This window comes from Bombina bombina, chromosome 7, assembly GCF_027579735.1.
Source record: "Bombina bombina isolate aBomBom1 chromosome 7, aBomBom1.pri, whole genome shotgun sequence".
Taxonomy (NCBI): domain Eukaryota; kingdom Metazoa; phylum Chordata; class Amphibia; order Anura; family Bombinatoridae; genus Bombina; species Bombina bombina.
Genome location: NC_069505.1, coordinates 417648743 through 417673714, shown reverse-complemented (window position 1 = coordinate 417673714; position 24972 = coordinate 417648743). Strand labels below are relative to the sequence as shown.

General features: G+C 42.0%; 1 protein-coding gene across 1 annotated transcript in view; it reads left to right on the top strand.

The window, feature by feature from the left end:
- The window catches only part of C7H22orf23 (chromosome 7 C22orf23 homolog), a 36886-nt gene extending 23431 nt beyond the window's left edge, over window positions 1-13455 (top strand). Inside the window, exons 5-7 of the mRNA XM_053721244.1 lie at window positions 6839-6967; window positions 11095-11195; window positions 12595-13455. Of these exons, the coding sequence (XP_053577219.1) occupies window positions 6839-6967; window positions 11095-11195; window positions 12595-12690 (326 nt within the window). The 3' untranslated portion in view covers window positions 12691-13455. The remainder of the gene's footprint in view (window positions 1-6838; window positions 6968-11094; window positions 11196-12594) is intronic.
- The last annotated feature ends 11517 nt before the right edge of the window (window positions 13456-24972 follow it).

Below are 24972 nucleotides of genomic sequence, written 5' to 3'. Positions count from 1 at the left end.
ATGCTATAAGTGGTTGCTGGTGAGCACTGTCAAATTTTAAAAGACTATTCCTGTCTGTTTCCTTCTGATAAATGTCTGTACAGAAACCGTTACCCTGTTTCCTTACTGACACATCCAAAAAATCTATTTTACTTTCAGACCAAGTCAATTTAAACTTAATATGGGTAGTTGATCTGTTGAGTTCATCCACAAATGATACCAGGGCTCCAACGTCGCCAACCCAAACCCCGAAGATATCGTCGATGTAGCGCCACCAGGCGGCGCCACACCGACGAAACTCCTCATTCTCAAAAACAAATTTTTCCTCAAAGGAATTCATAAATAAATTGGCATAATTGGGTGCGACGTTGGAGCCCATTGCTGTCCCCTGCAGTTGCAAGAAAAAAGAATCCTCAAATAAAAAATAGTTGTTGTACAACACAATCCCTAATAACTGCATAAGGAAGTGGATCTGCCCCTCAGTAAACAAGCCACTGCTATACAATACTGTTCTAGTAGCCCCTAAGCCACTTTCGTGGGTAATAGAAGTGTACAGACTGGTGACATCTAAGGAGTATAAAATAAACTTATCAGTGTACATCTGTAAATTACCCAACTTATCCAGAAAGTCACCAGTATCTTTAATAAATGTGCTTGACTGTTCTACATGTGGACGTAAAATTTTGTCTAAAAAGACTGCAATCTTAGAAAAAATAGACCCAGTCCCTGCCACAATGGGCCGACCCGGTGGCTTGTTCAGGGATTTGTGTATTTTTGGTAGTGCATAGAACACAGGTGTTATAGGGTCCTGCACTACCAAAAATTTCGCCGTATCTTTATTAATAACACCCTGTTTCAATGCATTGTCAACAATGATTTTAATCTCTTTTGCAATCCTCAACACAGGGTTAAATTCAATTCTCTTATATACTTTATCATCATTTAATTGTGAATAAATCTCACTCTTGTAGTCCTGTAAATTTAACACCACTGTGGCACCGCCCTTGTCCGCTGCTTTTAGGACAATCTCATGTCTATTGCTCAAACCTTTGAGGGCTTAATGTTCAACAGTGGTGAAATTAACAGGACCCAATTTTCTGGATATGTGTGGTTTCTGTGACTTATTCCTTAGTTTCGCAATATCATTGAGAACCAAGTTCTCAAAAGTCTCAATCCCATAGTGTGTATTGCTTGGAAAAAAGGAACTCTTGTTATACAGTCCAAGTCTCTTGATGTTTAAACCATTATTAGGACAGACAGTAGAAACCTCACTTACTGTTGTCTTGCCGAATTTATTATGCCAATGTTTGAGTCTCACCGTCCTAAAAAACTTGTGTAGGTCTTGATAGAGTGTAAAAAAATCACAAGATTTGGTCGGGCAAAATGATAGTCCTTTTTGTAGTACCTTATGTTCTGTCTCTGTTAATACCTGGTTAGAGATATTTACCACTAGGTTCCCTTCTTCTTCCGGCCGGTCCTTCGCCCCTAAACAAACTTATATTAGCGATAGAAATGTGGGATGTTTTCCATGTCTTGGATGTATCAATTGTAGCTCAATAATTAAGGGCCCTTATTTCACTCATCCCTTGACAGGACATAAATTTAAACATAACAGGCACTATACATGTCTCGCATCTTATGTTGTTTATCTGATTAAATGCCCATGTGGGCGTGGCTATGTCGGTGAAACGTCAAGGCGTATTAAAGATAGAATAACCGAACATAAGAGCAACATAAGATGCGGGAACATTAAAGCTCCTGTAGCAGCACATTTCTTAGAATTTGGACATCAAATTAATCAATTGCGATTTCAGGTAATTGAGAAAATTGAGATTCCAAGACGTGGGGGCAATAGAGATTTGCTATTAAAACAACGCGAGGTCTTTTGGATATTTAAATTAGATACCTTAGAACCAAAAGGTCTTAATAAAGAGATTGATTGGTCAGTTTTTTATTAAATTCCCTTTAAGGCTCTCTGGCCCCTTGTTAAGTGCCTCTCCAATATTTATGTCAAACATAATAGGTTGCCATTTGAATGTTGCTAACTGTGGTTACTGCATGGTGGGCTGTTGGTTTATAACATCAAGTTTGCTACAATATGTCAGTTCTTGCCGGTGTAACAAGATAATTTGACAGAATATATAATCATGTAATCAGTTACACTGTGAGTCTTTTTAACTTGTTTGTATATGTATATAGAGTTTGGCTTATATTTTTTTATATATGACAAGTGGTTTTTTATGACTTTGTATAAATTTGACAGTCTTCAGTTGCTGAGTTAATTAATTAATTGAGTAATTAAACACATGAATTGTTGATGCTATAAAGGAAATTGTAAGGCTGTGCTATGACATCACATGATTAAGGGGACCGCCCCGAAACGTTGTGTTCATTGTTGATCCCCATGTTCTAAATAAAGGGATTTTTAATCTGACACCTCTGTGCTGTTCTTACTATTTGATTGTGGGCTTGGCAGTGGCCCACGGATGTGTCAGTTTTCCGGGTTATAGTGCTGGTTCCTGTTGAGTTAATGTGCAGTCAGTAGGTCACCTTACATTAGACACCCAGCACTGTCTGAGCCTGTCCTGATAATGTGCAGTCAGTAGCCACCTTACATTAGACACCCAGCACTCTCTGAGCCTGTCCTGGTAATGTGCAGTCAGTGGTCACCTTACATTAGACACCTAGCACTGCCTGAGCCTGTCCTGATAATGTGCAGTCAGTAGTCACCTTACATAAGACACCTAGCATTGCCTAAGCCTGTCCTGATAATGTGCAGTCAATAGGTCACCTTACATTAGACACCCAGCACTGCCTGAGCCTGTCCTGATAATGTGCAGTCAATAGGTCACCTTACATTAGACACCCAGCACTGCCTGAGCCTGTCCTGATAATGTGCAGTCAGTGGTCACCTTACATTAGACACCCAGCACTGTCTGAGCCTGTCCTGATAATGTGCAGTCAGTAGTCACCTTACATTAGACACCCAGCACTGTCTGAGCCTGTCCTGATAATGTGCAACCAGTGTCACCTTACATTAGACACCCAGCACTGCCCAAGCCTGTCCTGATAATGTGCAGTCACTAAGTCACCTTACATTAGACACCCAGCACTGCCTAAGCCTGTCCTGATAATGTGCAGTCAGTAAGTCACCTTACATTAGACACCCAGCACTGCCTAAGCCTGTCCTGATAATGTGCAGTCAGTAGTCACCTTACATTAGACACCCAGCACTGCCTGAGCCTGTCCTGATAATGTGTAGTCAGTGGTCACCTTACATTAGACACCCAGCACTGCCTGAGCCTGTCCTGATAATGTGCAGTCAGTAGTCACCTTACATTAGACACCCAGCACTGCCTGAGCCTGTCCTGATAATGTGCAGTCAGTAGGTCACCTTACATTGGACACCCAGCACTGCCTGAACCTGTCCTGATAATGTGCAGTCAGTAAGTCACCTTACATTAGACACCCAGCACTCTTTGAGCCTGTCCTGATAATGTGCAGTCAGTAGGTCACCTTACATTAGACACCCAGCACTCTCTGAGCCTGTCCTGATAATGTGCACTCAGTAGGTCACCTTACAATAGACTCCCAGCACTCTCTGAGCCTGTCCTGATAATGTGCAGTCAGTAGTCACCTTACATTAGACACCCAGCACTGCCTGAGCCTGTCCTGATAATGTGCAGTCAGTAGGTCACCTTATATTGGACACCCAGCACTGCCTGAACCTGTCCTGATAATGTGCAGTCAGTAAGTCACCTTACATTAGACACCCAGCACTCTCTGAGCCTGTCCTGATAATGTGCACTCAGTAGGTCACCTTACAATAGACTCCCAGCACTCTCTGAGCCTGTCCTGATAATGTGCAGTCAGTAGTCACCTTACATTAGACACCCAGCAGTGCCTGAGCCTGTCCTGATAATGTGCACTCAGTAGGTCACCTTACATTAGACACCCAGCACTCTCTGAGCCTGTCCTGATAATGTGCACTCAGTAGGTCACCTTACATTAGACTCCCAGCACTCTCTGAGCCTGTCCTGATAATGTGCAGTCAGTAGTCACCTTACATTAGACACCCAGCACTCTCTGAGCCTGTCCTGATAATGTGCAGTCAGTAGTCACCTTACATTAGACACCCAGCACTGCCTGAGCCTGTCCTGATAATGTGCAGTCAGTAGGTCACCTTACATTGGACACCCAGCACTGCCTGAACCTGTCCTGATAATGTGCAGTCAGTAAGTCACCTTACATTAGACACCCAGCACTCTTTGAGCCTGTCCTGATAATGTGCAGTCAGTAGGTCACCTTACATTAGACACCCAGCACTCTCTGAGCCTGTCCTGATAATGTGCACTCAGTAGGTCACCTTACAATAGACTCCCAGCACTCTCTGAGCCTGTCCTGATAATGTGCAGTCAGTAGTCACCTTACATTAGACACCCAGCACTTCCTGAGCCTGTCCTGATAATGTGCAGTCAGTAGTCACCTTACATTAGACACCCAGCACTGTCTGAGCCTGTCCTGATAATGTGCAGTCAGTAGTCCCCTTATATTAGACACCCAGCACTGCCTGAGCCTGTCCTGATAATGTGCAGTCAGTGGTCACCTTACATTAGACACCTAGCACTATGAGCCTGTCCTGATAATGTGCAGTCAGTGTCACCTTACATTAGACACCCAGCAGTGCCTGAGCCTGTCCTGATAATGTGCAGTCAGTAGATCACCTTACATTAGACACACAGCACTGTCTGAGCCTGTCCTGATAATGTGCAGTCAGTAGTCACCTTACATTAGACACCCAGCACTGTCTGAGCCTGTCCTGATAATGTGCAGTCAGTAGTCACCTTACATTAGACACCCAGCACTGTCTGAGCCTGTCCTGATAATGTGTAGTCAGTAGTCACCTTACATTAGACACCCAGCACTGTCTGAGCCTGTCCTTATAATGTGCAGTCACTAAGTCACCTTACATTAGACACCCAGCACTGCCTGAGCCTGTCCTGATGATGTGCAGTCAGTAGTCACCTTACATTAGACACCCAGCACTGCCTGAGCCTGTCCTGATAATGTGCAGTCAGTAATCACCTTACATTAGACACCCAGCACTGCCTGAGCCTGTCCTGATAATGTGCAGTCAGTAGTCACCTTACATTAGACACCCAGCACTGCCTGAGCCTGTCCTGATAATGTGCAGTCAGTAAATTACCTTACATTAGACACCCAGCACTTCCTGAGCCTGTCCTGATAATGTACAGTCAGTAATCACCTTACATTAGACACCCAGCACTGCCTGAGCCTGTCCTGATAATGTGCAGTCAGTAGTCACCTTACATTAGACACCCAGCACTGCCTGAGCCTGTCCTGATAATGTGCAGTCAGTAAATTACCTTACATTAGACACCCAGCACTTCCTGAGCCTGTCCTGATAATGTGCAGTCATTAGTCACCTTACATTAGACACCCAGCACTGCCTGAGCCTGTCCTGATAATGTGCTGTCAGTAGTCACCTTACATTAGACACCCAGCACTGTCTGAGTCTGTCCTGATAATGTACAGTCAGTAATCACCTTACATTAGACACCCAGCACTTCCTGAGCCTGTCCTGATAATGTGCAGTCATTAGTCACCTTACATTAGACACCCAGCACTGTCTGAGCCTGTCCTGATAATGTGCAGTCATTAGTCACCTTACATTAGACACCCAGCACTGCCTAAGCCTGTCCTGATAATGTGCAGTCATTAGTCACCTTACATTAGACACCCAGCACTGCCTAAGCCTGTCCTGATAATGTGCTGTCAGTAGTCACCTTACATTAGACACCCAGCACTGCCTAAGCCTGTCCTGATAATGTGCAGTCAGTAAATTACCTTACATTAGACACCTAGCACTGCCTAAGCCTGTCCTGATAATGTGCAGAAAGTAGTCACCTTACATTAGACACCCAGCACTGCCTGAGCCTGTCCTGATAATGTGCAGTCAGTAGGTCACCTTACATTAGACACCCTGCGCTGTCTGAGCCTGTCCTGATAATGTGCAGTCAGTAGTCACCTTACATTAGACACCTAGCACTGCCTAAGCCTGTCCTGATAATGTGCAGAAAGTAGTCACCTTACATTAGACACCCAGCACTGCCTGAGCCTGTCCTGATAATGTGCAGTCAGTAGGTCACCTTACATTAGACACCCTGCGCTGTCTGAGCCTGTCCTGATAATGTGCAGTCAGTAGTCACCTTACATTAGACACCCAGCACTGTCTGAGCCTGTCCTGATAATGTGCAGTCAGTCACCTTACATTAGACACCCAGCACTTCCTGAGCCTGTCCTGACAATGTGCAGTCAGTAGTCACCTTACATTAGACACCCAGCACTGCCTGAGCCTGTCCTGATAATGTGCAGAAAGTAGTCACCTTACATTAGACACCCAGCACTGTCTGAGCCTGTCCTGACAATGTGCAGTCAGTAGTCACCTTACATTAGACACCCAGCACTGTCTGAGCCTGTCCTGACAATGTGCAGTCAGTAGTCACCTTACATTGGACACCCAGCACTGTCTGAGTCTATCCTGATAATGTGCAGTCAGTAGTCACCTTACATCAGACACCCAGCACTGTCTGAGCCTGTCCTGATTATATGCATTCAGTTTAAGTCTATGTCTCCTCACAGAAAACCAGGGTTGTCTGAACCTGTCCTGATAACTTGAAGTCAAGAGATCATCGCTTATTATATAGAAAATGACCATTTTCCTTATATTGTCCCATGTTGCAGTAACAAATGAATAGCGTAACCTTCACTGGCATCAACATATTGTTATATTGTTAATTTAACAAGATGCTTTATATATTGCTTTTCTTCCACCCAGGAGACCTGAACAAGGAGAAGCACAGATTACAGAACCTGATGGCTACTGGGAAAGACCTTCCGGAACCATCCCGGGCCCCTCCACAAACACAGGAGCCAAAGGAAGAGGAGGAGGACAGATTTGATGAGTGTAAGAGACATCAGCTGATGATTTCTTTTTTATCTTTATTTATCCGTCAATATACATATCACAAAGAAGAAACAGTGACCTCTAGTCTGTATTACAAAACACATTAGACAGTATAACCATAATAAGATACAACATCCAGATTACTTTGTCATAACTTCACAATCAGTACACTTTGTGAGACGTATGTCAGCTAAATTAAACAAGTATACATTCTTACTGCCTGTCTATAATACCAAACATTATATTATATTTGCCATTATTAATCGATGGCCGACAGATCAGACCCCTGTCTTTCAGATTATATTAAGAAAAACATACATACAGACAAAAAGGGAGACACACAAAAGGAAAAAAAAAAGGAGAACGAAGAGAAAAAAATGGGGGACCCCCACCCCTCAGCTCCACTACCCGCCATCCAATAGGCGGGAAGAAGGCCACTCTGTATTGCTATATGGAATGCTTCAGCCTTTCGTAATGGACGTATAATTTGAATTTGTACTGGGTAAGGGAGTGACAGAATTACTTGTAGCCATTTCTTAAAAGAACTGGTAAATTTTAAGGAATTGGCAACATCAACCTCATATTGCTCTGTAATTAACTGTGTATAAACTGTCTGGACAAATGCTTCTATACTAGGTCACTTGTGCGACTTCCAGTGCTGCAATATTAAATTCCTTGCTATGAGTATAGTAGTATAAATGAGTTGGCGTTGTTCTAAGATAATCTGATTTGTGGGGAGAAGGAAAAAGATACTTTGGGGGAGAAGCTTTAACTCTTGTGATATAAATTTGTTAAGCCAATATTGGCAAAATTGGCGAATCTTAGGGCATGTCCAAAAACAATGCAATAAGTCTGCTCTGCCGGCGCTACAGTGAAAACATCGCCCTTCATCTTTTTTCCACTTAGCTAATCTTTGGGGTGTAATAAATGAAAAGTTAATCAGTTTACTGTGTGATTCTCTCCAGGTCGATGTCCTATATCCAACCCTCAAGAAACTACTTTTGATATCCTGCATTTCCAGGTCTGGAAAGGACCTTTGCCATTTACCAGTAATTTCTTCTAAATATGCAAGGCCTTGCTTTCTTATGAGCATTTTGTACCATAAAGAAATAGAGTGGGTGCCTGCTTAGTAAGCCTGAATATTTTTCTCAATTCTACCCAGATCCCATGATGGTCCAAAATCTCTTATAGTATGAGTAAAAAATTGTCTTAGCTGTAAGAATCCAAAAAAAGTTGTTTAGGAATATTATAGTCACTTTGAATTTGGCCGAACAGTTTATAAGACTAGAGACCGGTTTCTGCCAGCTGAATTAAGAATTCAAGTCCTTTCCCTTTCCAGATCTGGAATACCCCTGAATCTAGCCCTGGCAGAAATTTGGGGTTACCAACGATAGTAAGGTAGCGCAATACTCTAGAATTAATTTGTAATTCCCCAGCAAATTTCTGCCAGGCAATAACTATCGGCTAGATTAAGAGTTTTGCTTTATGAGTGAAAAAGCTTCATAACGATGCTTTTTCACTACCGCTGGTATTATGAGTCTTGCAGGTACAGCTGTACCGCACACTTTTTTGGCCGTAAAGCAACGTAACTACCGCAGCTTTCAAAAAGTCCTTTTTCAATGGGACTTCCATAGCGCCGGTATTACGAGTTTGCCTGTCTGGCCAAAAAGTGAGCGGTACAGCCTATAACTACAAGATCCGTATCGTAAACTGAAAGTCAGTAGTTATGGGTTTTATGTTACAAAGCTGTAGCATAAAACTCATAACTAAAGTGTTACAAAGTACACTAACACCCATAAACTACCTACTAACCCCTAAACCGAGGCCCTCCCGCATCGCAAACACTAAAATAAACTTATTAACCCCTAATCTGCAGCTCCGGACATCGCCGCCACTATAATAAACACATTAACCCCTAAACCGCCGTACTCCAGCATCGCAAACACTAATTAAATATTATTAACCCCTAATCTGCTGTCCCTAACATTGCCGCAACCTACATTACTGTAATTAACCTCTAATCTGCTGCCCCCAAAATCACCGCCACTATACTAAAGTTATTAACCCCTGAACCTAACCCTAAGTCTAACCCTAACCCTAACACCCACTAACTTTAACATAATTTAAATTATTCAAAATTAAAATTAATACCTAAATTATTCCTACTTAAAACTAAATAAATACTTACCTGTAAAATAAAACCTAAGCTAGCTACAATATAACTAATAGTTACATTGTAGCTATCTTAGGTTTTATTTTTATTTCACAGGTAAGTTTTTATTTATTTTAACTAGGTAGATTAGTTAGTAAATAGTTATTAACTATTTACTAACTACCTAGTTAAAATAAATACAAATTTACCTGTAAAATAAAACCTAACCTGTCTTACACTAACACCTAACATTACACTACAATTAAATAAATTACATTAATTAAATACAATTAACTAAATTACAAAAAATAAAAAAGAAATTATCAAATATTTAAACTAATTATACCTAATCTAATAGCCCTATCAAAATAAAAAAGTCCCCCCAAATTAAAAAAAAAACCCTAGCCTAAACTAAACTGCCATTAGCCCTTAAAAGGGCCTTTTGCTGGGCATTGCCCCAAAAAAATCAGCTCTTTTACCTGTAAAAAAAAATAATACAAACAACCCCCCAACAGTAAAACCCACCACCCACACAACCAAACCCCCCAAATAAAATGGGATGGGCATTGCCCTTAAAAGGGCATTTAGCTCTTTTTCGGTGCCCAAACCCCTAATCTAAAAATAAAATCCACCCAATAAACCCTTAAAAAACCCAACACTAACCCCCGAAGATCCACTTACAGTTTTTGAAGACCGGACATCCATCCTCATCCAGCCGGGAGAAGTCTTTATCCAAGCGGCAAGAAGTGGTCCTCCATGCGGGCAGAAGTCTTCATCCAGACGGCATCTTCTATCTTCATCCTTCTGACGCAGAGCGGCTCCATCTTCAAGAAATCCGGCGCGGAGCATCCTCTTCTGTCCTTCTGTCCCTTAAAGGAACTCTTCGGTTCCTTTAAGGGACGTCATCCAAGATGGCGTCCCTTGAATTCCGATTGGCTGATAGAATTCTATCGGCCAATCGGAATTAAAGGTGAAAAAATCTTATTGGCTTATGCAATCAGCCAATAGGATTGAGCTTCAATCCTATTGGCTGATCCAATCAGCCAATAGGATTGAGCTCGCATTCTATTGGCTGTTTTAGCTGGCTCTCCCTATTGATGTCTATGGGAAATCGTGCATAAGCACGTAAAACCAGCTCAAAGCAGCGCTGGTATTTGAGTGCGGTATGGAGCTCAACACTGCCATATTGCCTGCTAACACAGGGTTTTTGCAAACCTGTAATAGCAGCGTTATAGGGAGGCGAGCGGTGACAATAACTTGCAAATTATTACCGAGCTGCTTATAACGCAAAACTTGTAATCTAGCCGTTTGTTTCTAATAAGAGTTAATCCATAGACAACTGAAGGTATCTTATTTCTAGGGAGATGGAGGATTGCTTTCAATGAATAGGGTCTAATCAATTTTTCTTCTATACCCACTGAAGAGTAATAATTCTTCCCTGTAAGCCAATCTGCTGCAATTTTAATCATAGTTACCCAGCTATAATACTTAATATTTGGAAGACCGAACCCCCCAAATTCCTTTTCAAGAGACAAAATGCGTAAATAAAGGCGTGGCTTCCACCCTCCCCACAAGCACCATAATCACTAATATAGTTCTTAAGGGGTATTGGTAAGTTTTGCATTATATATAAAATTTGTAGGAACAAGAAGGATTTTAATAAGGTAATTTAAGCAGAAAGAGAGATAGGGAGTGCTGACCAGCGTTCGACCAGTGGCTTACTTTGCTGAATTTTTTTTAGATAGTTAGCCTTATACCATACATTGGGGTTATTACCTATCCAGATCCCCAAATATTTGATTTGATAAATCAGCTGATGATTTCTATAAAATGATGTAGATGTTAAAAGCAGGTACTGGCTGAAAAAGCTCAGAGTATTTGTCACTTTATTTACGTTTGTTTGTCCCTGAGTGCCTTTGTTGTGATATTGTTCTGTTTATCTGTCCCCTACTGACACAGATGTTTCTCGCTCTAGTGGTGGCTGAAATTCAGGAGCGGCGGGAGTTCCTGGAGGATATGGAAGCTTTGGGTCGAGGGAAGGAATATCAGAACATTATTCGTACAGAGATCTCTCAGGTGATGTGTGATTCAGGGGTGACTTAGTGTTACATTCTAGAACATAATGTCATGTGACAACCATGTGATATCTAGATGGTCTGTGACAAGGTCATGTGGCAGTCATAATTATTTCTGACAAGGGGTCACATGCCCCTCTAGGGTACACAGGGTTGAGTTAAATGGCTCTAATATTTTATCCTCTTATGTGTTCCTGGTTATCCATTTTACCCACTGGAGTGTATTAAACTGTTTACAAATAGCTCCTTCACCTTTATTTTGTCATTTGAAAGAGCAGATTTTTGCCTGTTTTATCCCCACCTCTACTGAACATTCGTTCTGGTTACAAAAAAAACAACATGTAAACAAGAAGGTTTAGATAAAACAATGCTCCCAGTGTGGGGCTGTGACAAAGAGGTACTAAAATGTTCATTGTTCTCTCTATTTCACATAGAAAAATAAACCCAAAGGAACATTTCCCCATACAGCTGGAATAACAAGTATTTGGAAACCAATTTTACAGTACACTGTGCTGTTAAGGGCTCTTATATACTGCCTGGATCAGACTCTAGACAAGCTGGGTGGGTGGGAGGACTATTCCCTCCCCATGTGCCCTTTGTGGACACATAGTAGCCTATGTGCTCACATGACCAGCAGCTGATTGGCTTCTCTGGAACTAAAGGATTTAAATCAATTTTCAACCACTTTTCAATTTACTTTTATTATAGAATAAGTTTTGTTCTCTTGGTATCCTTTGTTGAAAAGCATACATTTGTAGGCTCAGGAGCTAGCTGGTGGTTGGTTGACATATATGCCTCTTGTCTTCGGCTCACCCCATGTGCTCAGCTAGCTCCCAGTAGTGCATTGCTGCTTCTTCAACAAAGGATAAAAAAAGAGAATGAAGCAAATTGGAATGATGTATAAAATTGAATGTTCTGTCTGAATCATAAAATAAAAGTTTTAGTTTTCATGTCTTTTTAAGATTATTTTCATATCAGCTCAGTAATTTAAAATTAGGTACAAAAACAATGGCTGTGTTTAAAGGTTATATTGTACCATTGTACCATGAGTACCATTAAATTGGGTAATAACAACAACTATTACTATTCAGCTGCCAATTAGATTAATTCCGAGAGCGAGCGCTGAAAAAGCGCTTTGAGTCCCACTGGGAGAAAGGCGCTATATAAATACTAATTATTATTATTATTTTATTGTCCCCTGTGTTTTACACCATATAGAAACAAGAGTAAAAGAGATCTCAATAATGTCAATATTGATCATTAAGTGATGTAAAACCAGTACTGACTTATACCCAAATATGACAGTAGTGTTAGAGTTGGTGTCACTCGTTGTCACCGGGCTGAAGCCCATCAGAGAAGGGTACGTGTGCTCTGCTAATTTATGTTTCTTGTTTCTGCAGAAACTGCGAGAGATGGAAGTGATTGACAAGATGAGATGCGCAGAGCTGAGGGCGGAGCTTCATCGATCTGAGGGGGAGTCCGAGAGTTCATCATAACCTGTCCTAGGGAGATATCCCAGAATACACCTCACTGCCCAACCTCCCAGTGTATTCTCCCATCCCTGTTAGCCCACATCCGCGGTCGGGCAGTCATTAAAGCGGCACAGAAATCCAACTGAAACGTTCAGAATAACATAGATAGAATGTACAATATTAAAACAAAAATAATCCTGGTCACGTCTATTATCAGGTTGACCTCTTTCTCCTTGATTTAATTTCCATCAGAGCATACTGAGGTAGGCTCAGGCGTGAGCGCTATGACAGCAGTGTTTCTAACAATAGTACTGAAGACACGTGCACGCTCCTAAGACTACATTAGCATGCTCTCAAAGGAAAGAGCTAAGGGGCCCATTTATCAAAGGGACTGCGGATCAGGTCCGCAAGACCTCGCTAAATGCGGAGAGCAATACGCTCTCCACATTTAACATTGCACCAGCAGCTCACAAGAGCTGCTGGTGCAACGCCGCCCCCTGCTGACTCGCGGCCAATCGGCCGCCAGCAGGGAGCTGTCAATCAACCCGATCGTATTCGATCGGGTTGATTTCCGGCGGTTCCTGTCCGCCTGCTCAGAGCAGGCGGACAGGGTTATGAAGCAGCGGTCTTTAGACCGCTGCTTCATAACTTGTGTTTCTGGCGAGTCTGAAGACTCGCCAGAAACACGGCCCTTCAAGCTCCGTACGGAGCTTGATAAATGGGCCTGTAAGTTTCCATAACAGACTTTGAGACATGGGAAAGTTGATAATAAAAGTATTTTTTCTTTTATTGCAGACTCTGCCTGATTAATAAAAGTATCAGCTTGATGTCCCTTTAATATATCATATTAGATTGTATATGAAAATGGGATTTAGCTAATACTCAGGGACATGTTTATCAGGTGTATGAGTTTTTACTTTAAAGGGACAGTAAACCCATTTTTTTTCATTAATGATTCAGATAGAGCAGCAAATTTAAGCAACTTTTTAATTGACTTATCAAATTTTCTTTGTTCTCTTGGTATCTTTATCTAAAAATCAGGAATTTAAAGCTTAGGAGCCGGTCCATTGTAGGTTCAGCACCCTGGATAGCGCTTGCTAATTGGTGGCTACATTTAGCAAAACAATAATTAAGCATAACCTAGGTTCTGAACCAAAAATGGGCCAGCTCCTAAGCTTTACATTCCTGCTTTTAAATAAAGATAGTAAGAGAACAAAGAAAAATTGATAATAGGAGTAAATCCAGGCTGACAAATTAAAGGGATATTAAACCAAAATTTTCCTTTCTTGATTCAGATAGAGCAGAAATTTTAAGCAACTTTCTAATTTACTCCTATTATCAATTTTTCTTTGTTCTCTTAGTATCTTTATTTGAAAAATCAGGAATGTAAGCTTATGAGTCGGCTACATTTAGCCACCAATCAGCAAGCGCTACCCAGGTGCTGAACCAAAAATGGTTGTTTAAAATCATGAACGAAAAAATTTGGGTTTCATATCCATTTAAAGGGACTCCAAATATATTTCATGCACTTCCCTTTAATCATGGGAGCTGCCATTTTGGAACCTAGGTTACACTGCAGGTATCTGAAGGAGAGTTACTGCTGCACATGCGCAAACGCATCAGCACTGGAATACAGTGACAGCCAGAGAACAACCTGACTAGAGGGAGGTGGGGAATATTCTTAATATGCTTATAACGTGTATTTAGTGTTTAATGACTCTTTAATTCCCATTACAACCACATTGTATGTATATATATATATATAAAACAACATTTTAAATTTGGGGGAGATAAAAGGTGAGTTTAAAATCCTCCACTACGCACAAAATATAGAAAAAATAACTCATTGTGTAGTTCATTAACAAATCTAGACAGGCCCAGAGGCTTGTTTACCCACAGAAAACCTCTGAATTACATTGTTTCCAATGCAGCAAAGGATTCTGGGTAAGATATGCAAATTAAGTACACAATGACACACCTTTTTACTTCAGTCTGCTTTTCAGCAGGTTCTCTTTACGCCAAAGTATCGCTGTTCACACAGCTTATAAACTTAGCTAGGGTTAGTGCAGTGATTCATAACCATCCCAGGACAGCTGTTTCGTGGTTTTTGCCACTCATCAAGTGGGAGTAGGTTAGAATCACTGCTGGGTGAAGTTGATTCCGGGCAGAAAACAACAACATTTTAAATTAGGGGGAGATAAAAGGTGAGTTTAAAATCCTCCACTACGCACAAAATATAGAAAAAATAACTCATTGTGTAGTTCATTAACAAATCTAGACAGGCCCAGAGGCTTGTTTACCCACAGAAAACCTCTGAATTACATTGTTTCCAAAAGGTGTGTCATTGTGTACTTAATTTGCATATCTTACCCAGAATCCTTTGCTGCATTGGAAACAATGTAATTCAGAGGTTTTCTGTGGGTAAACAAGCTTCTGGGCCTGTCTAGATTTGTTAATGAACTACACAATGAGTTATTTTTTCTATATTTTGTGCGTAGTGGAGGATTTTAAACTTACCTTTTATCTCCCCCTAATTTAAAATGTTGTTGTTTTCTGCCCGGAATCAGCTTCACCCAGCAGTGATTCTATCCTACTCCCAGCTGATGAGTAGCAAAAACCCCAAAACAGCTGTCCTGGGATGGTTATGAATCACTGTACTAACCCTAGCTAAGCTTATAAGCTGTGTGAACAGCGATACTTTGGCGTAAAGGGAACCTGCTGAAAAGCAGACTGAAGTAAAAAGGTGTGTCATTGTGTACTTAATTTGCATATCTTACCCAGAATCCTTTGCTGCATTGGAAACAATGTAATTCAGAGGTATTCTGTGGGTAAACAAGCCTCTGGGCCTGTCTAGATTTGTTAATGAACTACACAATGAGTTATTTTTTATATATATATATATATATATATATATATATATACACACACATACATTATTATTAATAACATGTATTTGTAGAGCGCCAACAGATTCTGCAGCGCTATAAACATAGTTGGTATACCGGATAACATTTATAGGGATCAAATGGGTAGAGGGCCCTGCCGAGAGTTGCACTTTTGTAGTCGGCCCTTATGAAGGCGATCTACAAACATCTGGGCTCATAGGCTTACATTCTAAGGGGTTCAAGGGGAAAGCAATGGAGTTAGGAAAGGTTAGTGTAGGTTGTATGCATCCCTGAATAGTAGAGTCTTTAAGGAGCACTTGAAGCTGTTAAACTAGGGGAGAGTCTTGTGTAGCGAGGCAGAGAGTTCTACATGATGGAAGCCAGTCTGGAGAAGCCCTGTAAATGGGAATGAGAGGAAGTAACAAGAGAGGTGGAGAGGAGGAGATCGTGAGCAGAGTGAAGGGGACGAAAGGGAAAGTATCTGGAGACAAGGTCTGAGATATAGGGGGGAGCAGTGCAGTTGAGGGCTTTGTATGTCAGAGTGAGAATTTTGTGTTTAATCCTAAAGGCAAGAGGAAGCCAGTGAAGGGATTGGCAGAGAGGTGCAGCAGATGAAGAGTGATGTGTAAGGAAGATGAGTCTGGCAGAAGCATTCATTATGGATTGTAAAAGGAGCTAGGCGGCAGCTAGGGAGACCAGAGAGGATGTAGTTGCAGTAGTCACGGCGGGAAAGGATGAGAGAGTGGATTAAAAATCTTAGTTGTGTCTTGTGTAAGGAAATATCTAATTTTAGAGATGTTTTTAAGATGGCAGGCTTTAGCCGAGGAGTGAAGGAAAGGTCTGATTCAAGTGTGACCCCAATACATTGGGAATGCGGGGTAGGGGTAATGATGGAATTATTAACAGTTATAGAAAATTGGGGGGTGGAGATTTTGAAAGAAGGGGGAAAAATAAGGTGTTCAGTTTTGGAGAGATTTAGCTTAAGGTAGTGAGAGGACATACAAGATGAGATATGAGAAAGACAGTTAGTGACATGGGTTAGTAAGGAAGGAGGTAGGTCTGGTGCAGAGAGATAGATTTGGGTGTCATCGGCATACAAATGATATTGAAACCCGTGGGACTTTATTAAGAAACCTAATGATGACGTATAGATTGAGAAGAGAAGTGGACCGAGGACAGAGCCTTGAGGCACCCCAACAGAAAGTGGTAATGGGGCAGAGGATGCTCCAGCGAATGCAACACTAAAGGTACAGTTAGATAGGAGAGAACCACAAGAGAGCTGTGTCGCAGATGCCGAAGGATTGGAGGGTTTGGAGCAAAAGAGGGTGGTCAACAGTGTCAAAGGCTGCAGACAGATCAAGGAGGATAAGCAGAGAGAAGTGGCTTTTGGATTTTGCTGTAAGTAGGTAATTGGTAACCTTGACAATTGCTGTCTCTGTAGAGTGATGGGGATGAAATCCAGATGGCAGTGGGTCAAGAAGAGAGTATAGGGTAAGGAAATGGGATAGACGTGCGTATACTAGCTTTTCAAGGAGCTTTGAGGCAAGAGGGAGTAGGGAAATAGAACGGTAGTTGGATTGAGGGAAGGTTTTTTGAGGATAGGTGTGGCCAGTGCATGTTTTAGAGATGAGGGAAATATACCAGTGCTAAGGGAAAGGTTGAAAATGTGTGCGAGTATGGGGGTGAGGGTAGAAGAGAGGGGAGTAGCTGTGAGGGGATAGGGTCGAGGGGACAGGTAGTGAGGTGGGAGGACAGTATAAGGGCAGAAACGTATTCCTCGGTAACGGGAAAAAGAACTAAGTTTAAGGGTATTTGGGTTTTGAATGATTGTGAGCTTTTGAGGAGGTGGGAGATTGGTAGTAAGCTGAGAGGTGATTTCATTTCTGATGGAGTCAATTTTGTTATTGACGTGGCTGGCAAAATCTTGAGCTGAGAGAGAAGTTGTATTAGGTGGTGGGGGTGGGCGGAGAAGAGTATTGAACGTTGAAAACAGACTTTTGGGTTAGAGGAAAGAGTAGAGATCAGATTAGAGAAGTATTGTTGCTTATAAAGTTTAAGGGCAGAATAGTAGGAGTTCAGGATGAATACATATATACATACATACACTGTACAATGGTCTTGTCAGAGAGCACAGAGAAAGTAACAAGGGTTTGAGTTTGAGGGATATGCAAAACTGATGAGCTGCAATTCAGTAGTGCACATTATTCACATGAAAAGGGGTTAAACATATAGGAAAAACCCCTATTAAGCCAATCAGGAGCAGCAGCCACACAGACAGTCAATCGCCAACGACTTCCTGCTTGGGAATGCTTGTAACTCCCTAGCAGGATTGGACTTAACTGTTTCATCTCTTTGCAGGAATTAAACACAGATCATGCATTATGGACACTAGAATGTACCTTTAACCCCTTAAGGACAAGGGCATTTTTCAGTTTCTTACCCTTAAGGACCAGGGCTATTTTTACATTTCTGCGGTGTTTGTGTTTAGCTGTAATTTTCCTCTTACTCATTTACTGTACCCACACATATTATATACCGTTTTTCTTGCCATTAAATGGACTTTTTAAAGATACCATTATTTTTATTATATCTTATAATTTACTATAATTTTTTTTTTATAAAATATGATGAAAAAATGGAAAAAAAACACTTTTTCTAACTTTGACCCCCAAAATCTTACACATCTACAACCACCAAAAAACACCCATGCTAAGTAGTTTCTAAATTTTGTCCTAAGTTTAGAAATACCCAATGTTTACATGTTCTTTGCTTTTTTTTCAAGTTATAGGGCAATAAATACAAGTAGCACTTTGCTATTTCCAAACCATTTTTTTTTCAAAATTAGTGATAGTTACATTGTAACGTTAATATCTGTCAGGAATCCCTGAATATCCCTTTACATGTATGTATTTTTTTTTTTAGTAGACAACCCAAAGTATTGATCTAGGCCCATTTTGGTATATTTCATACCACCATTTCACCGCCAAATGCGATCAAATAAAAAAAAAAAAATCGCTAACTTTTTCAAAAACTTTAGGTTTCTTACTGAAATTATTTACAAACAGCTTGTGCAATTATGGCACACATGGTTGTAAATGCTTCTCTGGGATCCCCTTTGTTCACAAATAACAGACATATATGGCTTTGGTGTTGCTTTTTGGTTATTAGAAGGCCGATAAATGCTGCTGTGCACCACACTTTTATTATGCCCAGCAGTGAAGGGGTTAATTAGGTAGCTTGTAGGGTTAATTTTAGCTTTAGCGTAGAGATCAGTCTCCCACCTGACACATCCCACCCCCTGATTCCTCCCTGGCCCCTCACAAACCGCTCTACTCCCTCCCCCATCCCACAATTGTCATTGCCATTTTAAGTACTGGCAGAAAGTCTCCCAGTACTAAAATAAAATCTTTTTTTTTATTTTTAAGCATTTTTCTTAAGTAAATAAATAGTTTCTGCAGTTTAGGTTCCCCCCTAACACCCCAACCTTCACGATCCCCCCCCCAAACAGCTCTCTTAAGCTCTCCCAATTCCTATTTGTGGCCATCTTAGGTACTGGCAGCTGTCTGCCAGTACCCAGTTTCTGATAAAATTTGCGCATTTGTGGGGGCGGAGTTAACTACAGAAGAGACAAGACGCACAATTCATGAGCTCCTGCAAAATTAACAAACATTTTCATTAAAGGGATACTAAACCCAGATTTTTTCTTTCATGATTCAGAAAGAGCATGAGATTTTAAGCACCTTTCTAATTTACTCCTATTATCAAATTGTCTTCATTCTCTTGGTATCTTTATTTGAAAAAGCAGTACTGTAAGCTTTAGAGCCGGACCATTTTTGTGTAGCACTTGCTGATTTGTAGCTAAATGTAGCAAACTGTAGCAAGCTCTACCAAGGTGCTGAACTAAAAATGGACCGGCTCCTAACCTTTTATTACTGCTTTTTCAAATCAAGATAACAAGAGAACAAAGAAAAATTGATAATAGGAGTAAATTTCAAAGTTGCTTAAAATTGCATGCTCTATCTGAATCATGAAAGAAAAAATGTGGGGTTAGTATCCCTTTAATAAGAGGGCATAATCCATATTTTTCTGCTCAGCCCTTAATCTAAACTCCTAAAGAGAGAGAGCAACCTTTTTAAAGCCTATTCTACTAAAGCTTTAAGTACCGACTACGGCATTTGCTGGGATCTACACCGACTGGAGTTACCACGAGGTAGAAGCAGTTACTTGTCTAGCAGTGGCAGTCTAATTTGTTAAAAATCCTCTACCTTTCAGCCAGACATGGCAGACTTCTACAGACAGATGCAAGCATCATTTGCTAAATTAGAGGAGAAAATGAATTACTGCTTCCATGACCTGACACTTATACTCAGAAATCAGCATATAGTGGAGGTCGTCACTACACCTAACATGGCAGATGATGTAATTTTCACTGAGAACGAGACATGTCAGCTCAACACAAGCCCACTAACTTCCATGCCAGAATCTGACTATCCAGGGCAGAATTCCTTGAAGAACAAGAACACAAAGCTACAATTATCCGCTACGGAAGACCAAAATGCGGTCATCTCTTTGGAGTGGAGAAAGAACACATCAAAGACTTCCACAGAGACTTCTTCATATAATACCCCTCAGAGCGCAGCAATGTGTCTTACAATGGAGAAGAGCGCTGTTTTACTATCCCCGTATTGGACAGATCTTGTTACCAGAAGGGAAGCTAGGCAATTTACTAACCTCTTACCGTCGTCCGGTTACTGGCATCCTCATGTGAAGACCCGGATTGCTAGCCCTTGGCTGGACTCAGTTGCTGCGGAATCTGCTGCCGATACTGTGGAGGTTGCAAGTCCAGCGGAGTTGGTCAATTCTTGGTGGCAACCGTCTGCCGCAGTCCGATTTTTGCAGGGAGCCTGTAATAGTTACTTGAGGTCCCAGGAGAAGGGGATCTTCACAGCCCCAAAGAATCGATCTACACACACAGAACAACTGTCAAGGTGTCTCTGGTGCACAGCCGTTGGAGTAGCTAGTTCCCACATTACCCAGAACCCTGCTATAACCCACTCTGTCTGCGGTTTGCAGTTCCCACCCCAGTCTCCTTATGTCTTTTGGAATCGATGGATCACGCTTCGAAATGAGGGAATAGGCTAAGTCCAAGATTTAATAAAAGCTTCTGAGACTTTATTTAGTTTAAATAAGGCTGTAAGTTGATAACACAATGTTTATTATGTTCCGGTTATATAGTTATTTCCATATGGATATTCTTTGCCTTTGTATGATTAGACATAATTCATTTAAGTGCATAGCTCAGTATAATTATATCTTTACATACTCCTTTAGTTCCCAAAGGCTGGTTCCCCTTACTTATCCTAACATCTCAGAGAACATACACAGCGCAATCTTCTATGATACTGAGGATAGGAGTCTGTCTCAAGTAACCCCTTCTTAGATTTTCATATAAACAGATTGAGGTGAATAATGACATTGGCGTTCTTATGATCCTCAATTACATGTGCCCTGTGTCTCACAACACCTTAATAACTGAGCATACACTCATAGCTCCCAAAGGAGGTTTTTATTTATGTTTTTAGAGTCTAAACACCCACTAATTAGTCCCTGGCAGAGATCTCTTTTTTTATTTTTTTATTTGTAAAGCTTTATTTTGTCAAGTGCAATAACATGTCATACAATACAATATGTTAATAAGTGAATAGAACCTGTTGATTCTTGTAGTCTACAATAACATATATACATTACATTCCTTATAAGTGTCTGAGTGGTTTGCATAAATCAAATAAATGCACTTTTATATCATTGATGTTCTTGGCTGTGGAATAAAGAGTCCCCAGCCACTGTATGTGTCCATAGTTATGCTTTCGGGTGCTTCTGCAGGTTTCTTCAGGTTTGCTTTTCATATCGTAACATTTCTACAACTTACTTTACTCACACAGTTGTAGGTGCCAAAAAACCTGAAACAGTCACCAAAGAAGTGACCAGAGAAAGAAGGAGAAGGGAATGTGTTGGAGCGGTTGAAGAAGTGAGATAGAGTGTGCTTTTGATAAGTGGGATGAGTAGGTAGGGGGAGGGGAGGAGAAGGGGAAGAAATTTTTTTTTTAGGGGGGGGGGTAGGGAAGGGGCTAATGAAGGGGGGGTAGGATGTAGAGGGGCAGCGGCAGAGAGGCAAAGTTAGGTCGGCACAAACCCATAGTTAGTTTTCTAAGCGTTTAGGGGTATTTAGACTCCCTTGCCCTCCCATGTCAGTACCTTCATTTCGTGCGTGCCAATTTTGCCAATTTTGAGGTAATGGTATCTTTCCAGCCGAATCAGGTCCCCCACCCTGTGCCTCCATTCCTGTAGGCTAGGAGCGCGTTGTTTTTTCCACAATGCAGGTATGAGTCCCTTCGCCCCGTTTAGCATTAACAGAAACAGAAGGTACCTGTCCTCGCCTATTATCTTGGGGAATTCGTGATATATCAAAGACGATGGTCTGGGTGGGATTATAATCTTGAGTAGTCTACTAATCTCACCAAATACCTCCTCCCAATATGGGCGGATGAGTGGACAGGTCCACCAGATATGAAGGTATGTTCCCTCTTCGCCACAACCCCTCCAGCATCCCCCGTTTGCATGTGGGTATATTTTTTTAAGTCTTTGGGGCGTCATGTACCACCTGCTCAGGAACTTATAATGCATTTCCTGGATGCGCATGGAGACCGACGCCCTCCTGGCCTTATCGAAAATTTTGATCCAGTCCTTCAAGTCAATGTCTAAGCTCAGTTCGGTTTGCCAAGCTTCTGCGAAGGTCGGGAGGGCTTTCGTTCCACCAGTCAGGAGGAGTCTGTAAAGTTGTGAAATTAGGTGTTTGGGGGTTTGTGTCATTGTGCATAATACCTCAAATAGAGTCCTGTCTCTCGTCAGATCTGATCTTTCTTTGTGCGTGTTAAAGAAATGTGAGAGCTGGGCTACTCTGAACCATGAAGCATATATGTCGGGTCTCAGTTCAGCAAGGTCACTGTGATTTTTAAGTCTATGTTGGTGGACAAGGTTATAGAATGCCGCCTCAGCCAGCGCGTATGGGGCTTTGTGGGGTCCACAGCTCGCCTCAGCGCCCATGTCAGGGTTCTCCTGAGCCGGGGTCACCGGCGAGGTTGGGGTGGAGACGTGGGGCGCCCTTCCGATTAGTTTGTCCCAGGTTTTAAACACCTCCATGATAAGGGGATATTGTGCGATGCTAACTGGGCGGCTTTTGTGCGTTATCCAGGCCATCGCACCCACGTTCCCCCTTTGCAGGATCTCCCTGTCTATCTGTGTCCAAGCCTTGTTTGGTGAATTATGACACCATTCAACCAGTCTCTGTAGAGATATTGCTCTCAGGTACTCTGTCAGGTTTGGTATTCCCAAGCCACCTCTATCTCTGGGCAAGTATGTTGAGCTCTTGCGTATTCTCGGCCTCTGCCCATGCCAAATATAGGCCTCAATTGCTAGTTGTATGTTATGGATTTGCTGTGAGAGCGGCCGAACCAGGATAGTCTGCATGATGTACAGCACTCTTGGCAGGATGTTCATTTTGACTACCCCGATCCGGCCCATCCATGAGATGGTTTTGTTTTTCCAGCTAGCTAAGTCACTTGCTACGTCTTTCTCAATTTGTCTATAGTTAGTCTCTACTATGTCTTTCAGGGAAGACGTGAGTGTAATCCCTAGGTACTTTATGGAGTTTTGAGCTACTTTTAATGGGCAGTTAGACTTAAGGGCCTCAAAGCTTTCAGGGGTCTCTCTGTGATGTTTAGTATTTTGGATTTCATGGGATTTAATAGGAAATTGGATACTTTTCCAAATTCAGAGAATTCGACCAGAACCTCCCGGAGTGAGTTTGATGTGTCCGATAGTGTCAGGAGGACATCGTCGGCATACATGGCTAGTTTGTGCTCATGTTCACCTACCAATATCCCCCTTATCCGTGGGTTGCTTCTAATTTTCCCAGCTAAAACCTCCATGACAAGGGCAAACAATAGAGGCGATAGTGGGCAGCCCTGCCTCGTCCCGTTTTTTATCTGGAATGTTTTGGACAAGGTTCCGTTGACTTTCACTCTTGCGTTTGGTGTGGAGTAGAGTGACATAACGGTGTTAACCATCCTAGGGCCAAACCCGAACTTATTTAGTGTGTGTCTCATAAATGACCAGTCGACCCGGTCGAACGCTTTTTCAGCGTCAGTTGTGACTAGGGTTAATGGTTTCTGGTTGTTTTTAGCGTAGGTTATTAATTGCAAGACTTTGAGGGTGTTATCTCTTGCCTCGCGGGCTGGGATGAAGCCGACCTGGTCAGTTGAGACCAGTCCAGGGAGGTATTTGTTTAAATGGTTGGCTAAAGTTCTGGCGAGTAGCTTTACATCAGAGTTGAGCAGAAATATCGGTCTATAATTCTCCGGTTTATCAGGAGGCTTCCCTGGTTTGGGGATCATGGCTATATGGGCTTCGAGCATTGTGTGCGGTAGTGTAGGGTGGTCAGGGAGGGAGTTAAAAATAGTTACCAGTTCAGGGGCCTGTCGGGAGGTCTTTTATGGCCTCTTTCACTTCGCTTACTGTGATAGGAGACTCAAGTGAATCCCTCTCCTGTTCCGAGAGGCTAGGAAGGGTCACCCCGCCAGTGTATGTGTGGAGATCATGTTCTGTTTGCAAATCTTGAAGGACAGCTCCCTCTGCTCTACGTTTACCCTGAATATTATACAGAGATTCATAGTAATCACTAAAAACATCAGCCACCGACCTTCCGTCGGCTCTGATCTCCCCATCCTGATTCCTTCTTTCATAAACATAGGTGTTAAGCTTTTTACGCGCTATTGCTCTGGCCAGCAATCTGCCGGCCTTGTCACCGTGTTCAAAGTAAGTCTGTCTTAACATTAGTGCCTGTTTTTGATACCCCTCTTGTAAATATACAAGTAGTTTCGCTCTTGCTTGTGCGAGCATTCTCAATAGGCTCTCATCCGCCAGGGATTTCTTATGCTCATTTTCTCTTCTGATACCCGTTTCAAAAGATCCCGGTAGCGCTCCCTTCTCTGCCTGTTCAGGTGCGCTCGCTTCTTGATCAGTAGGCCTCTGATGGTGCATTTATGCGCCTCCCAGACGGTACTACTCTGCATATGATCATTTGCATTTGTCCGGAAGAACTGGACCAATGATTCTTGGGTCTCTGCACGGAACACTGGATCATCTAGCAAGGTGTCGTCCAGCCTCCAAACATATGGAGTGACCGGTGTGTTTGGCCATTGGATGGAGCAACTAACCGGCGCATGATCTGACCATGTGATCGAGTGAATGTTACTGCTAGTGGTTATCGTGAGGCCTGTCGTGTCCGTAAATAGTCGATTCTGGAGTACTTTTTATGTGGGTGTGAGTAGAATGAATAATTTCTTGCGTGTGGGTGGTGCAG